Raw genomic sequence first — 16,382 nt, forward strand, 5'->3', positions numbered from 1 at the left:
CCTCAAAGGCTCAATGTGTTCCAGAAAGCAGCGTGGCTCTGGTTAAGCTCTGGTTTGGGCTACCTCATAGTGAATAGCTAATGATTACATTTTGTACTTCTCCACCCCACCCCCCAGAAGTCTGCAGTAAGAGGCCAGGATGTGAATAGGCTTTTTTGTGTGCAGTAACTTTCTACAGCCATTTCTGCATTTCATTACCCCTGCTATCCCTCTGGGACAGGGCAGGCATGATACATGCCAAGTTTCAGATAACATTGTCTCTTTACATTCACTGTTCCTTTTAGCTGCAGAAGAAGTCTGGTTGTCTGCACACCAGATATTTTTCTTTAGGAGAGGGAGAAATTCTGTTTTTACTTCTTATATACTTTTGTGCGGGGAGGTTTTGGCAGCCATGTTGCCAGCAGATTTCTTCTCAGAATTATTGATGATGATCAGGCTTTTCAAGATAACAAGAGAAAAGAGTTACATTTCTGCAAACTGTAGCAAAGGGTTAATAACTCTCAAATGTTGTACCATATATTGGCAGATACCGCAAAGTATCATCAGAGCTTGCAGCGTTAAGCTTTGACTTTTATGGAGGCTGTCAGGATCTTTCAAACTGAAGTTGGTCCCATCTGTACTAAAGAAGGAATACTTAGAAACCAAGCTTCACTCAAATAGTGGCTGGATCAAGTAAAAGATCCTTCAGTTCTTCAATACAGATTTGCAGGAAAACCAGGCATTAACCACATTGCCAAACCATACTGCAAGCGAGGGTCTTAGCAAGGTCGAGGTGCACTTTTAGAACTCATTTAGAAGTTTCATTCTTTCTATACAGCAACCTCTAAGCCCATATAAGTAAGGGTCACAGCCAGCTTGAAATGCGGTTGGCTCTTTCACACTGGCAGTCACTTGGGGTTGCCTTCCATACAGCGATTTCTACCTCGAGTCATGGCCTGTCCAAGGAGCTCAGTGGGAGTCCATGGCTGCTAATTGTATTGAGCTAGGAATATAGCATGGATCCAAGCACTCTGTTCTGCTACCCCAGGGTGTCACACATATAGCCTGCAGGCTGGATATGACCCACACAGCCCCTCCTTCTGGCCTGTTGTGCAGGCCAAGGAATTTGGGAGCATGGCTAGCAAGGGTCAGAGCATGCAACAGGCACCAGGGCCCCATTAGACATGGTACCAACACAGCCCTGCTCACCTTATAGGTGCTTTCTGTGCTGTCACCACCAGTTGCCCGACCTTGGCCACAGCAAGTGGCTACTTGGCTGCAGTTGCTTGCCCAACAACCTCCATTGCTGACTCCACTGCAATTGCTGCCCCTGCTACCACTTCCACTGTGGATCTGGTCCACAGGAAGCACTGTGGTCCTGCTCTGGCCTGGGGCACTGGGTGAGTTTGACACCCCTGTGTAAACCCAGCCACTGTACAGCTCAGGCAGTGTTTTGCAGTGCAGTGTGTCAGGAATCAGGATGCTCTGACTCAAGCTGTTTGAGCATCATTGATAATTTGTGGAAAATGGAATAAAGGGCTAGGCTGTACTAGTGAAATAAGTCAGATGTACTGATTGGAGCTCAGCATACACAGTAAGCACAGAATGTTAATGTCAGTCAAAATCCTCCTTGCTCTTACAAGTAGAGTCAGGCAAAAATATTTGTTGAGAAACAGCAGATTCACACACTAATAAAAGAGTTTTGGGGTAACTTCAACTCCTCACTAATTCACATTAACTTAGCGCACAGTTTTTGCCAAAAAAATAATGGGGCTAATTGTTGAAACTTTGAAAAGTGTGAAGGTTACTTTCAGAAATGTCAATATGCTTCATTTCAAAATTTCCAAAACAGGTTTTGTGGGGTGGTTGTTTTTTTTGCTCCTTTGACTACATTTAAAAGTCTCCTTTAATGTTAAACAAAAAAGGTTAATCAAAAAAGTTAAAATAATCCAAAATTGAAGCAAACCAGTTAATTTTCCAGTCATACAAAATGTTTCAGGTGGACACAGGGTGATTTTTTTTTTTAATTTTGTCAAAAAACAAAATGAAACACAAAGCTAAAGACAAGGATTTTTGTGGGTGATATGTTTGTAATGGATCGATTGCATGGTTGGAAGAGATTTAGATACAAAACATCCTTCTTCAGGTCTTAGAAAAGGTTTAATTTTGACCGGAACCAATTTTTTTTTCAATTTTTCAAATTGGACATTAGAATAATTAATCATCATTCATCCCATTCTAGATAATTGTAACAACAGAAAGTAAGCACATCTCTAAATGAGCTATGAGTTTTAAAAAGGAATATTGTCCCATGTGTGGGGGACTAGTGTCCTGAAAACAATCATTCTCTGTAGTTTACAAACACATGCTGATCGACTAGCTACAGTTATCATTTCAGAAAGGTTAATCCCAGGGTATGTTGTGATGAGGAATGGGTCAAAAGGCCCTTCAAGCTTTTAATCATTTTTAAACTATTTTAAATGTTTGTATTCTGCAGTAGAAAGCCAGTTAGTACCTAAAATACCCTCCTCTAGCCCAGAATCAGCATAAGGCTGTTATCACTACTGATTTTTAATCTGAAATGTTATTTGATATACCTCCAGCTGCAGGCTCATCAAATTAACAAAGTTTGATGTGGTTGAGCAGGAAACATGGCAGATAATATTGGGCTAATTTAAACATGAGTTTTAATGTGCATTAGCCTGTTTTAATGCATCATCTAAACATGCGTTTTAATGTGCATTAGCCTGTTTTAATGCACATTAAAGTGTCACAAAAAACCCATATGTTTTCACTAATGCACATTAAAATAAGCTAATGTGCCTTTTTCTGGTACCTCACAATGGAGGTACTAAATTTAATGCAGATTAGCAAAAGTGAATTAATGAATGTGTAGATGTACCCAGTGACTTAATTATCCAAGAAATTAACAAAGATCCCTGGGAAGAGGCAGTGAGAGCTCTGTGCACTGTAACGTTTTACTCCTGAGATCTAACTGCCACTGCAGATTTTTTTTTTTTTTTACCAGCAATGGCATTTGTGTTGAAACATATTGGGGACCTTCCACTGTCTTTGGTATTAGACAAAGTCACAGCAACATGATTCCAGTAGCAGTACATACTTGATCTGAGCCAAAAGGCTGAAAAGCAATACAGTTGGTGCAAGACCAGTCCATTGACTACGAAGTTGTGACTGAACCATGTTTTTAGTTTGTGCTGCCCATCTTGCAGACTGGCTGTTATATCCTAGAGTGTGGGAATGTTTAAGAAAGATACAAGCTATGTTTTTGCCATGGGTGAGCGGTATACTTAGTCCCACTTGTCTATAAACTTGTGAGAGATCATTTTGGCTGGACTGTCTGCATTCAGCTGTATTTGGTGTCCCCTCTTATCCATAAAGACAGTCTTGGTTTCATTGTTTTTGTGAAAACATCCAGCATGAGTAATGGCTGTACAATTTGCTTTGCAGGTTTTAAATCTTCTGACAGAGAAAGAAGTAAAGCTTGTTTTGCCATCAAAGGCCATTGTTCCAAGGACCTTTGTGCTTAAGCCTGGAATGGTTTTGTTTTTAGGTGCTTTGGGGCGCATAGATTACCTACAGGTAAGGAAAGAATGGGTTCTTTATGTTCTGTTAATAAGATCCTGTATATACTTTGTTAATATATATATAAAATAGCCTCATCAATAGGCTATTTTTGTAAGGCCTTCCGTGTTTCTTTGGTAATTTCTGCTCTTGGCTGTAAAAAATAAATTCAATTTCTCTCAGGATCCATTGTCCTGTTTTAAGTACCTTTGAAGTATATGAGATGCTATATGCTAACACTTCCTCCAGAGGGCTTCATTAACACTGTGTGTGTCTGTAAGTTAATTGCCAGGCATTCAAGTTAACAGTAAGTCATTCTAGGGAAGGGGTGGGCAATTATTTCTGCTGGCAGGCCGCTTAAGTTTTGGTGAGTTGTCAAGGGTCACACACACAAAATCTTTCAGAAGGTACCATTTTAAAAATTTTAGGTAAAAAAAAAATAAATCATATACTTAAAAAATCAAACCTACAATAACATATTTTAATTTTTTTTTTAATTCTGTCCTGGTTTATGTGTTTTTGAGTAGTGTATAAGCAATTGCATAATAGCTCAAAATAAAGTCTTACTCCTGTATATTGTGTGGAGGTAGAGGGTGTGTATGGGGGGGCCTGCCCATGCACTAGGTCCCAGGATCCAGCCAGGGATGGTGGGAAAGAGGTGGAGGGGAGGGTGAAGCATGGGGTTGTGTGCAATACAACTTGCTCAGACGGTGCAATTTGCTTCCTCTCCACGCCCCCCACCCCGGTTTTCAGCTCCCGGCTGCGTTCCATCCTCTCTGGAACTGGAGCCCCATGCTCTGGGGCAGGAGCTGCGCAGCTGCAGCTTCCCTCCATACCTGGCTGGGCATGTAATGGATGGCACGGGTCCCCATGGCTGCCACCGCCACTTCCCCGCATTACCTGCTGCCCGGAGCAGAGCATCTGGAGGCAGGGGGAGCCAAGTACCCGGGCTGCCACAGCCGCACCAGGAGCAGCCCTGTGGGGAAGCTGTGTGTACTGGCTGGGGCCAGAGCTGTTGACAGGCACAGAGCAGGCTGCCTCAGGTAGAAGGGCTCAGCTCCACCTGGAGTGCCACAAGGGCAGCTCCAGGTCAGATGCAATCAATTGGCAGGCCAAATCTGGCCCACAGGCCATATTTTGCCTGCCCCTGTTTTAGGGGTAGCCTGTGAGATTGCATGCTTTTGCTTGCCACCTATTGGCAGAGGAGCAGTTATGTAGCTTGGAAGGGCTATGTGTGTAGGTGGCTGTCACTCCTTTTCTGATCCAGGTCAAAACCCAGGACAATCAGAATCACCTCAAGTGAGACATCTGTTTGCAGCCCATAAGAGTACTAGCTCACTAGTGAAACATTTTAAAGAAAAGTGCCTTGGAGGAAAAAGCGCACAGTAACCCAGAGCTAGGAACTTTGTCACCCCATATAGTACCTTTAATTGGTTTCATTCAGAGTAATCTTGAGTAAAACATCTTATGTAGAAATGTGATTATTATAGGTGGCTTCACTTAATTCTTCCTGGAGGATGGTTTTGTAGTGGCATTAAATATTCATACTAATTCCCTTGCCACTACAATAATTTGCATCCTTTTGCAAAAAAAGGACCTAAGTATCGTAGAAATAGCAAACAGAAATAAATTTGGTTTAGAATTTCCTCCGATAAAGAAATAACTACTGGTTGGTGGCAACACAGGATGGGGTGGTGGTGTATGTTGCAGGAATACATTCTCCCCAAGTGTCTTAATGGAAATTTTTATTTATTCAGCTTTGTAAAAAAACAGTTGTCAGTGTTCTTATGGCATTGCACACTTATTCCAGAAATTAAACATGGGCATAAAAAGGATTTCCCATAATAAATACTATATTTACGTGCATTTTACCTGTACCTTTTGCCAAAAATTAGCCACCCAAAATTGGCTTGTGTGTTTTAAGTGAGGGAACTGATTTCTGTGTTGGAATGGAGGCCTGAGGACTTGCTAATGCCTGCTGGGTGCTGTGCTTCTTGCCTTTTCCTTCCCAGCTACATGGAGGAGGGGCAGTCTGCTGCTCTATTCTCACTCTTCTTGCAAACTCTGCAGACCAAGCTTTAACCCCATCACAGCCACTTCTGGTTTTGGAGAAGTTGGGATCACACCTAGAGTTAAACCAAGTGTGAACTAGGGGGGCCAGGAAGGAATTTTTCCCTGGGTCAGTGTGGCATGGACCAGTTTTTTTGCCACTATCTGAGGCATGGAGTAGGATTCGTCTCCTAAGATCATCTGAATATACCTTCACCTAACTCACTTTCTGCCACTGCTACAGTTGGCAAGGCTTGGTGATGCCCTTGACTCTCCTGCTTTTTGCTAGTGGCACACTGTAGGGTTTTTTAGCAGGAGCTTTGTGGCTGTGGTGTGCAAGAAGTGTTGAAATAAACCTTTTTGTTGACCCTTTTGGACAAATGGTTGCCTGCAAATGTGGGGAACTGGTCTCTAGCCCAGAAGCCTCCGTTCAGCCCTATGTACCTCCAGGTGTGGGAGATTTCTATGGGATCTGGAGATTGGTCTGAGAAAGTCAGCTAAATAAGGGATATGGGTCAGGCAAGCCATTAAATAAGAGTGCTGACTGCAGGAGCTCCAGGCAGAGGGCTCTTTTTAACACTGAAGGCTCAGCTCCACCCTTTGCAAGGAAGCTGTGGTATGTTATAATAGTGTTACTGATGCATTTTAAAAGTGATGGTTCTGCCTGTGTACGTAGAGAGGAAAACCATGTTAGCATGGCAGGGTTTCAGCACAGTGAAGGAAAGAAGTGGGTGCGGGAGAAGGGGGAAATATCTTGGAACTATCTTTACAGTATTCATTATAGTCAACAAGAGCCCCTCTATTACATTTTAGGGAGAACAGTCGTCTTGGTTTTCTGTTATGGCTTCTCACCTGCTGCCAGTTCATGTTACTTTCCTGGAGAAAGCAGATGTCATCTATCAGAAGCATTCCGGTAATGATTTATTGAAGGTAAGAGGACATCTGTGTTGTGTCCAAGTATGCAGAGGGAGGTTTCCTCATGTGGTCTGTTCTGTAGTTTGACAGGCAGGCATTATGGGCTTCCTAGGCCTGGCACAACAGAGGCTTTGCCATGCCTTCCACCCATGTGGTCTATACATAGTCTGTTCAGTGATTCTTCCTATTTAACATTCTTCTGCTTCTGAGGGGGAATGAACTAGCACTTGCCTTATTTCTACTCTGACTCAGGGAGACAGGAGTGAAAACAAGAATCTTATGATTGGTCACAACACAGTATTTTTCCCCTTTAAAATTAAAATAATTCAGAACCTAGGGCTATTTGTGTTTATAGTCCCAGGCATGGCACGAGGAGTTGGGATACCTGGGGAACTTGAGAGTCGGTTCCCTGCTCTGCTGTCCCATGGCAGCCCATTGAAATACATTAGCCAGGTAGTCTTGCAGCTAGGGATTGAACAAATTCTACCGCTGTCATTGAGAAGTTTGCAAATTGTTGGGGAGCAGTGCCCCCCAAACAGAAAAGACGTGGCTAATAGGATTTGGCCTACACTTGCCAAGGCATTGCATCACAGCTGAGAGAGTGAGACCCTTTCTCTAAAGCTCTGGTGAAGCACCTTGTGAAACACTGCATCCTGTGCTATGCAAATAGATATCAGAAAGGACTGATGAACTCAGACAGAACATCAGAGGCCAGAAGGAAAAACTGGGCACTCAGAGCTGTCTGTGAAGCACAATGGAAGAGGAATTTGCAGGGTGCAGGAGGGAGAGGGCTATAAATAGGAGCAATGGGATGGAATTGAGAGACAGGAAAAACTGGGGATAAGGGCAGTCCCATTGTTTAAGCGTTCCAGAACTAAACGGGGAGAGATCAGAAAAGGTTGTATAATGCAATCCCATGCTGGTGGGGAGGAGGACTGGATGGTTGCATTGTTGTTTGTAGTTTTCTCTAAGATTTTTAATTAACACTGGGTTCCCTACTCATAACAAGTTTTAGTTGCATGTCTTTTAGAGAGAGAAAATTAACCTTTGATGAATTGCCTTTTACTTCAGATGTGGAGTTTAAGAGTTGGATTCAGAGTTTGTTTTAATCAGATACGGTCTGGTGTGTGGTGTGAATAGGATTTTTTTTTTTTTTAAAGGATAATATCCTCCTGGCTTAGGCTTTCTCTGGAAAAGTATGGAGTTTGTCTGTGTTAGTCTTACCATGCTAATTGACACAATCTAGGCATCTGGCAGAGACAAGGCAGTGTCTGCTTTAGTACAGACATCTGCTCCTCACTTGGGTTTACCAGTTTCTAGAGCATACTACATTATAAAAGGTCCCCTTTCTTCCTCTGTGTATGTGTTGCTGTTTTTTAACTCATTTTATTGGTGTGTTACCACTAACGTTATAACAAATGCTCCAGAGAGTGAGTATTCAAGATCCCTTAATTACAACCATTTCTGCTTTCCTGAAAAATAGTTTCAGGTTGTCTTCTTCTAGCATTTATCTTTATTTGTGAATTGGAAGCAGGACTGTTAACTCATGCCAAACTCCTGAATTATCAGCTGGTTTCTGTAGAGAAAGCTTAGTTTTTGTTGCTGGCCTCTGAGCTCTTCCAGTTGTCTTTGTGCTGCTGGTATTGACGTACCTGACACAGTGCACAATGCCTTTGCCTTACCTCTATGAAAATATATGTAGTTGTGGAGATTGACCACTAAACATAAACTTTAGTGCTCTTATAGAAATCCGTAACTTAAAGTATCTTTTTTGAGCTAGGGCAGAACTGAATCTTAACATCCAAATAAGACAGTTGCTGTTATTACTGTAATAACGATTTCTCGGGGTATGTAGGTCACATGTGACTTTGATATCCCAGTGATACGTTTATTACTTTGACATCCATTTCTGGAGACTACAACCTTTAACTGTACAAGTGCCATTTTAACAAAAATGTTACTCGGGAGCCCTTATTCGTGTAACTTGTCCATTATGTAAGGAGATTGGAATGGGAAGGACTAAGCTGCTGTATTTTGCCTTGTTTCTGCTCAGAGGTCCTTAAGGAGCCTCTCTCTTTCCATTTTTAAACCCCTTCTGCTTTGTTTGAATATTAGGTTCCTATGGGAGGTGAAGAACGCATGAAAGAATTCCCACCACTTGTTCCTCAGGACATTATGCTGGAAGGAATTGGTGCTGATGAGGCAGTGGCTGACATAAAGCTTTCCTCTGCTGGTAACTTTACATTTCCTCCATAACGTATACCTATACAAAGTATAGCCATGCACATTTGCCTAGAATGAAGACTTCTTTCGGGTGTAACTTGGCAATGGGTGCATCATATGACTTTGCACCTGAGAAAGATCTTATGCCCCACCTGGCACAGTTGGTCTGTTCTCAAAGTACCTGCTGCCTTGTAGTTATAAACGAGGCATTTGGGGGCAAAGATGTTCCAAGGGCCTTGCATTCAGTAGCTCCTATTATTCTTGGTTAGCTTTAATAGAAGCTGCTGGGTGCTTAACTCTCATGGGGGAAAAAACATCCTTTGACTTGTTTCAGCAAGCAGACATTTTTGGTGGGGATTGAGGATGGGGTGCTTGGGGTTTTTTAAGTTTGCTCTTAGTCAGTTATCTCTTTGTTTCTCAGAGATGGTAACTCACTGCTGTTGGTCTCGGTGTCTGTCTAGGTTGGGTTGCAGTAACAGCTCAGTTGGAAGACAAAGTGCACCTGCGAGCTTATGTACCAGAAGGAACGGGGCTGACTGTGCGCAGGCCACCTCTTCTGCCCTATATAGTTCACATCAAAGGAAAACGCATCAAGGGAAGTGTGGCCTATAGAACTAAAAAGCCACCACCCTTAGTGGAAAACTTAAAGAGAACTAACCGGCAGAAAAAAAAGGACATCTGATCTCTAAGCACAGAAGACAGGAAGCCCTTGGATGTTTTTGTTGCTCATTCATGTACATGAGCATTCATGTTGCTCATTCATGTACACTATGTATAGACTTTTCAAAAAAAAAAAAAAAAAGGTTGGTTTTCAGACTGGCTCCTGAGGCACCTTTTCAAGACCTTGCACACAAGCTTGTAGTTTGCATAGGCCTATGTATAGTCCTACTCATAGTATTGCATGTTTTGCCATCTAAACTTCCCGTTGAGATATCCTGCCTTATTCAGACTGCTTACAGTTCTGTTTTCCACAGACAGGCCTGTGCCACTTGACCTCCTGCTTGTTTCCCTAACTTGGATGGAGGAAAGCTGGTGTCAGGATGGGAGGAATGACTATAGTGGCGGCAGCAGCAGGTTATTTGGGTCCCTCTTTCCATGCTGTAGACAGATATTTGACTGGGAGATGTGTGGCATGTTAGGGCTTGCAGCAAGAAATGAGTGACTAAGATAGATGCCTCATACCTGGAACCAGTAACTATAACTGGAAGAAAGACTTTGAGCCTTCAACCAAGTTTCATTGAAAACTCTTTGGTTTTACTGGATCAGTGAACCTTCAGGTGCCCTTGTAAAATGCTGTATTGAAATGGCGTCATTCATTCACTGTAGGGTCCTCCCAGCTGTCACATTACGTCCCCTGTAGTGCTGCATAGTCAGCCCAAGAAAGGAAAAGATTGTGGCTCCTGTTTAAGAGAAGAAAGAGGCCGTGGAAAGCTGTAGTCTGGGATCCTGGAGGACAGAAGGTTCCGTGGCACTTGAGTTGACTGGATGAAGAGGGCATTGTTGGGAAGATGATGTGGATGCCTTGTGGAAAGAGAGGAAGTGCCTGATTTAGACATAACCTCTACCAGATTAAACAGTAAGTCAGTCATCAGCAGTTTACGAAAACTCTAGGTGCTGAGTCAGTCAGGATGTACATGAGGCCTCCAGTCAAGAGAAAGGAACATCAGAAGTCGCCAGTTAGTGTGTGACTAAAGTACAAGATGCTAGCCTGGCAGTTTAGTACCCAGTGCCTCTGTGGCTACTTCAGCCTCATGACTCATTAGCACCAGCCATAGGTAAAAATGCAGTGAAACCACTATGGTGTTAAATAAGAAACAATAATGAAAACATGGTTGCCCTCAAACATGAAGAGTAGGTGCTAACCTTTGTGATTATGAATACTTTGATTCCTTTCCTATGCTTGATTTGTGAAAGTGTGTTCGCATAATAAAAATCTGGTTTCTAGGACTTTATTAGTTTCCTTTTGAAAATTCTGGTAAGAGATCTTATCCGTCTGTCAATTAATACAATTACAGTATAAGACATCCCACCTGATAAATATATAAATAGGCCATCAGGTTGTCAGGGTTTGGAAAAATGCATATGGAATACTTTAAAATAACTCATTCTAGGGTTCTAGTGCAGCTACACATTATGATTTCTAGTCTGCAGAAATATAGACATGCTACTTAGGAACTGACTCCTGGCTTTCACTTAACAGATGAGCTATTAGGCAAGCACACAATATTTTGGTCTTGCACTATAAGAAGAATTGGAATTAAGGTTTTGATAAAGCATTTGATCCACAGAGGGATTAATAAATAAAAGCTCTCAAAATAAGCAGACACTTCTTAGTCATAGATGTAGGGTTGGAAGGGACCTAAGTAGATCATCAAGTCTGACCCCCTGCCCTGAGCTGGAGAGAATGCTGGGCTCATATGCCCCCAGCTAGGTAATTGTCAAGCCTCCTTTTGAAGACCCCCAGGGTAGGAGCCAGCACCACTTCCCTTGGAAGTTGGTTCCAGATCCTAGCCACCCTGACTGAAGTAGTGCCTTCTAATGTCCAGCTTGAACCTACTCTCAAACAACTTATGGCTATTATTCCTTGTTACTCCAGGAGGTGCTTGGGTGAACAGGGTCTCTCCCATTCCCCGCTGGTCCCCCCTGGTAAGTTTGTAGATGGCCACCAGCTCCCCTCAGCCTTCTTTTGTGAAGGCTGAACAGGTTCAGGTCTCGTAGCCTCTCATAGGGTCTGCCCTGCTGTCCCTGGATCATGCGAGTGGCCCTCCTCTGGACCCTCTCGATGCTGGCCACATCCCTCCTAAAGTACGGCACCCAGAACTGGACACAGTACTCCAACTATAGCCTGACCAGTGTTGCATAGAAGGGGAGGATCACCTCCTTGGCCCTGCTTGTGATGCATCTGTGGATGCATGACAAGGTGCAGTTGGCCTTACTGACTGCATCCTCACATTGGCGGCCCATGTTCATTTTGGAATCAATAATGACTCCCAAGATCTCCTTATGCCACTGTACTTTCGAGAAGGGAGTTCCCCAGCCTATAGGTATGCTGCTGGTTCTTACTGCCCAAGTGCAGTACCCTGCATCCCCAGAAGCATCCACATGGCTGTTATGGGTCAGTAAACTTACCTAATATGGAAAACAGAAAAATGAGGTGGCAAGATCCTTCTGCTAGAACTAGTTTAATAAATGCAAAGCAGGCACCTTTTACATTTCTTAAAGGCCGCAAGTCTAGTAAAAATGTAATGATCCAAAGGGCATCTTCTCCATATGCTGGACTCATCATGGTGAGGCTTGCCTGCAACTTAATGTTGGCATTTATCCCCACACTGCCCAGGATGTGTTTGCAGGTTTAAGTTGTCTCATATCAGATATGAGACTGTTTTGTGTAGCTGGTTTATTTCCTTCCAAAATACAGCCTTACTTTACAACTACCAGCACTGAAACAACATATTCAAAGGAAAAGAAGTCTTTCCATTCAGTAAGAAGGTATTCTACAGATTTTGAGTAACTTTGGTTCCTGGTCACTGAGTCCTGGAAAGGAAGTTACTGGGAGTAAGAAAAAATGAAACCCTGATAGGTGTGTCTACACCTTCATTAATGCGCAGTAGTTACTGCACATTTAGTTTAGTACTTGCTTAATGAAGTACTAACTGAATGAGCAGTAACTACAGTTACTGGGCAGTAGTGCCGGCACACTTTTTTTGTGACATTTACTGCACAGTAGCCTAATAGCACTGTGCAGTAGCATATTAGCGTGGTTTTTGACCAGCACGCTACTGAACAGTGTTATTAGGCTACTGTATAGTAAGCATCTTGTGTAGACATGCCCAAATGTTGCTTAGAGTAGGTGGATTTTTCAGAAGCCCTTAAGTGCTACTGACTTTCAATAAGATGTAAGCTCTTCTCTAACTTGAAAAGTGGGACTTTAGGCATGTTAGAAAAATGTTAGCCATTGTGTACTGGCTCTGCAGGGCAAGAAATAATTCTCAGACTAGCTACCAGAATGTATTTTTATAATGCCATAGGATTTTTATTCTGGGTTATATCTGCATTTAAAAGCAGGGATCTTCCTGCTAGCATTGCATTGCAGTGTTCAAACATGTGTTTTATACAAGAAAAGCTATTACATTCCTAAATGTGTAAGTTAAAGGGGTTTACATTTGGCTATAATGGTGAAGCAATTATGCCTGGCAAAAATATGAAAGCATATTTTATGAGTCATGGTTGAATTAAACTAGGCTGGATACCTATTCTGAAATGCTTTTCATAGGATGGGTTTCATGACTGTTTTACCCTTGTGCCAGTAAGGCAAAATAATGTTTAACTTCTTGGGAGATGATAGCTAGTTAATGGTACTGTAAAAGCCAGCGGCATGCAGATAGGTTGAGGCAGTCTTCAGTAGGTCAAGATATGGGGTTCTGGATCTGAGTGCCAAGTGCTTTTGAAAATACGGTCATACATGTTCCTAGGACTGCTTTTCTTTCTGAGCTGTTGTTTATAGTTGCCCAAAAGACATCGTGTGATGGCAGGTGAGAGGAAATGGATGGTTTATTAGATCCTGAGAGAGACCCACTTAAGTTGATAAATGATCTGCAGTATGAAAGAGGGAGAAGCCTTCTTACTGCAGAGCATTTTTCAACTCTAATGGACATCTTGGTTTGGAGAAGTCTTGTTCTAGAGCAGTGAGTCTGAACCTTTTCCAGACTCGAGGCACCCGTCATTAGACTCAGTGCACCCACTGGAAAATGTCAGCTCTTAGTTTTCCCCGTGTTTTTTGATTACAGAAAACCAACAGAATTTTTTCTGTTGCAGAGAACTCAGAAAGATCATAACAGGTTCAGAATGTTTCCCTATTTAAATGGCGTCCCAGCTGACATCTCTAGATTTATCTTGTGAATCGTTTGTGGGTGTTTGCACACCTAACAGGGCTAATATTGAGCAGCACCTAGTTGAGAATCACTGGTTTAGAGCAGTGGTGTCCAACATACAGCCTGCAGGCCAGATTTGGTCCATGAATCCATATGAACCAGTCTGTGGGTCACTGGATTGACCCCCTGTGCTGCATTCCTCACTGCTAGCCACACTTTAATTAGCTTTACTATTATTTCTTTTCATGCACTTTCATAAGAAAAAGCTTTAAAAAAGTAACCGTAGGGGCAGAAAGGCAACTTGAAACACATCAATTGCCTGTCTATTACTCAGGATAGAGGGTAAAACCCAAAGACTTACAGTTGAAATCCTGAGGTAGAAAAGATTAAAACAGGCCACCAGTGAAAGGCTTTCTCACTTTCGGTGTTACTGGTTCAGGTTACAATTTATCAAGAAAGGACTGTAAGAGAGAGAGAGCGCCCATCAGCTTCTCTCACCCAGCTCCCCAAGGCCAGCAGGAGTTTGTGCAGTGTATTTTCCGTTACTACCTTAAATTGAGGGAAATACTTGCAGACTTCTAACTTTCCAAGTTATATTCTCTTGACCTTGCTCGTCTATTCTTGTCTCTCCCTAAATATTACATTGGTAGCTTATTGCCTTGAATGAATGCTTTTCCCCGCTCTCTCCAAGCATAATTTTCAAGGAAATGTACTGCAATTCTATAATGTGTCTTTGCTTTTTATTTCAAATATCTAGATGTCAGTGTGATGAAAAATGACAGGTGTTCTCATGGGTAGTTCTTTATGATCCAAAAATACTTTCTTCTCTCCAGCAGCAGCTAAAGAGGCTAATTAGGAAGGGTGGTGCTGTGTATGATTTGCATATTTGGAGAAGCTAAATAGCCTTCTCTGCTGTCCAGCAAATCAATGGCAATGGGGACTGTGTTCCACTCTATTTGGACTCTCAGCTTTCAGTGTTGCTAAGCATAAGCTGCACAGACCATGTTCATAAGGCTGGGGATGGGACATTGGCAGGGGAGTGGAACAAGGGCGTTCTTTAGGAGAAGACTCAGGGCTTTACTCTGGGAGTCTCCATAGGGGTGCTTCTTAAGAAATCAGTTATTAGGAGCTATTGCAATGGGCTCTTGGGGGAAGTCACAGTAAGTTGCTCTCCTCATCCATATTACTATGTGAAAATCTTAACAAATCTGGCTCTGGCTGATGGGAGAACAAGATTCCATGTAGGCATTAAAGGGTCTAGACCTCACCCACTGGATGTCTTAGCCACCGTGGGCTGAAGTTACTCAGCTACCTTTCCAAAAGAGATGTTCCAAATCTTTGCTCATTGTTGCCCTTTTTGGCCACATCCAGAAGACCACAGCTGTGCAGTATGCAGCGCCGCAAACATGTCTGCGGCACCACATACCGCATGTTCAGATGTTCTCCACGCTGAAAGGGAATGCTGCCCATGTGTGTGCTGCTCCACCTTTTTTTCCCCATGGGTTCTTTTGACCTTTGGATATCCAGGGGTCAAAAAAACCCACAGGAAAAAAGCAGAACAGTGCATACACAGGCAGCGAGTGCTGCTCAAAAGCAGAGCCGGGCTGCCTGGAGCCACGCTGCAGCTGCTAGCCAGGCTCTGTGTGGCAGAATCACCGCTGCTGCAGCTCCAAAAGCTACCAGGACCCCCAGGAAAGGCAACTGAGGCCAGCCCAGTGCTGGCTCCCAGCCTCCCCTACCCCACCTGGGGTAACTTGCCACACGCCAAAGCACACGTGGCACAGGCGTTCCCCAGGGGCAAGTAGTGGCTCCCCAGGGAGCCAAACATCCATGCTCATGTGGACATGGCCTTTGAGATTCAAAAATGATAAAAGATGCATGAGAAGCCTCTTGCTGCCAGATTTTCCCAAATGTGCTCAGTACCCACAAGGAGAGACTTGGGCCAGCACACCTACTTCAAAGGTCCCACAGTGGCTGAGGCTGCAGACTGCACTGAACCAGTGACCCAGAACTGAAAGGTTTTGTGTCTCCTGTCGCCATTCCCCTAAGGTCACCAGCCCTCAGGCAGCAGAGGTTTTCCTCCCCTTGCAAAGGTGGCGCTTCCTCCGGAGACTGCAAATGGATAAGCAGGAAGCAGAGGGGTGTTCTCAGGCTCTTCCTCTTTCCTCAAAATGGAGTTAGCAGCCAGACCCTGGGAAGCGGGCCCTGCGAGGTGGGGCCGAGAGCGAGAGTGCCTGCGTGAATGCATATGTTTGCGTGTGTTTCAACTGCCCTACAATCAGAGCCCATTGTTTCAGAGGGCAGCCTGGGAATGTTTGCTGTGGAGAATGTATCCAACTTGGCACTGGCAATCCAGGAGCCCAGGGAACTGGTTCCTGTCGCCTTCCTGAGTAGCAGAATCTGCCCCAGCCATGCTAGGCACAGGCTCATTTTTTCAACACTGACTTCTAGAAGAATCCTGGCAAAAGCAAGACTTTTCTGTCTCACAGGATTAAAGCAAATCATGCTTCCAGCTTGCATTCCCGGTATGCAAGCGGGCAGTGCTGAAATCAGTGGGAGCTGTGAGGAGGAGGCATGTTGCTGATTGACAAGGAATGGTGAATCGACCTGCTTTCTGACAGTCTAGTAGCTGTCTGAGTGATCCCATTCCTGCCATTAATGCATCTTTCTCTCAGTGCCTCTGTGAGGAAAGGAAGAAGATGGGATGCAGAGGGAGGGAAGCAGCAGGGGGAGAACTTTAAAGGCTTATAGACAGCAAGCTCT

The 16,382-nt window shown here is 43.5% G+C and overlaps 1 protein-coding gene across 1 annotated transcript in view; it reads left to right on the forward strand.

Annotated features, from left to right (window-relative positions):
• Positions 1-10,689, forward strand: part of NOA1 (nitric oxide associated 1) — a 20,866-nt gene extending 10,177 nt beyond the window's left edge. The window contains 4 exon segments of the mRNA XM_025209076.1: positions 3,448-3,579; positions 6,424-6,540; positions 8,641-8,758; positions 9,210-10,689. Coding sequence (XP_025064861.1) covers positions 3,448-3,579; positions 6,424-6,540; positions 8,641-8,758; positions 9,210-9,430 — 588 coding nt within the window. The 3' untranslated portion in view covers positions 9,431-10,689.
• The last annotated feature ends 5,693 nt before the right edge of the window (positions 10,690-16,382 follow it).

The sequence above is a fragment of the Alligator sinensis genome, unplaced genomic scaffold (genome assembly GCF_000455745.1).
Source record: "Alligator sinensis unplaced genomic scaffold, ASM45574v1 scaffold989_1, whole genome shotgun sequence".
Taxonomy (NCBI): Eukaryota; Metazoa; Chordata; order Crocodylia; family Alligatoridae; genus Alligator; species Alligator sinensis.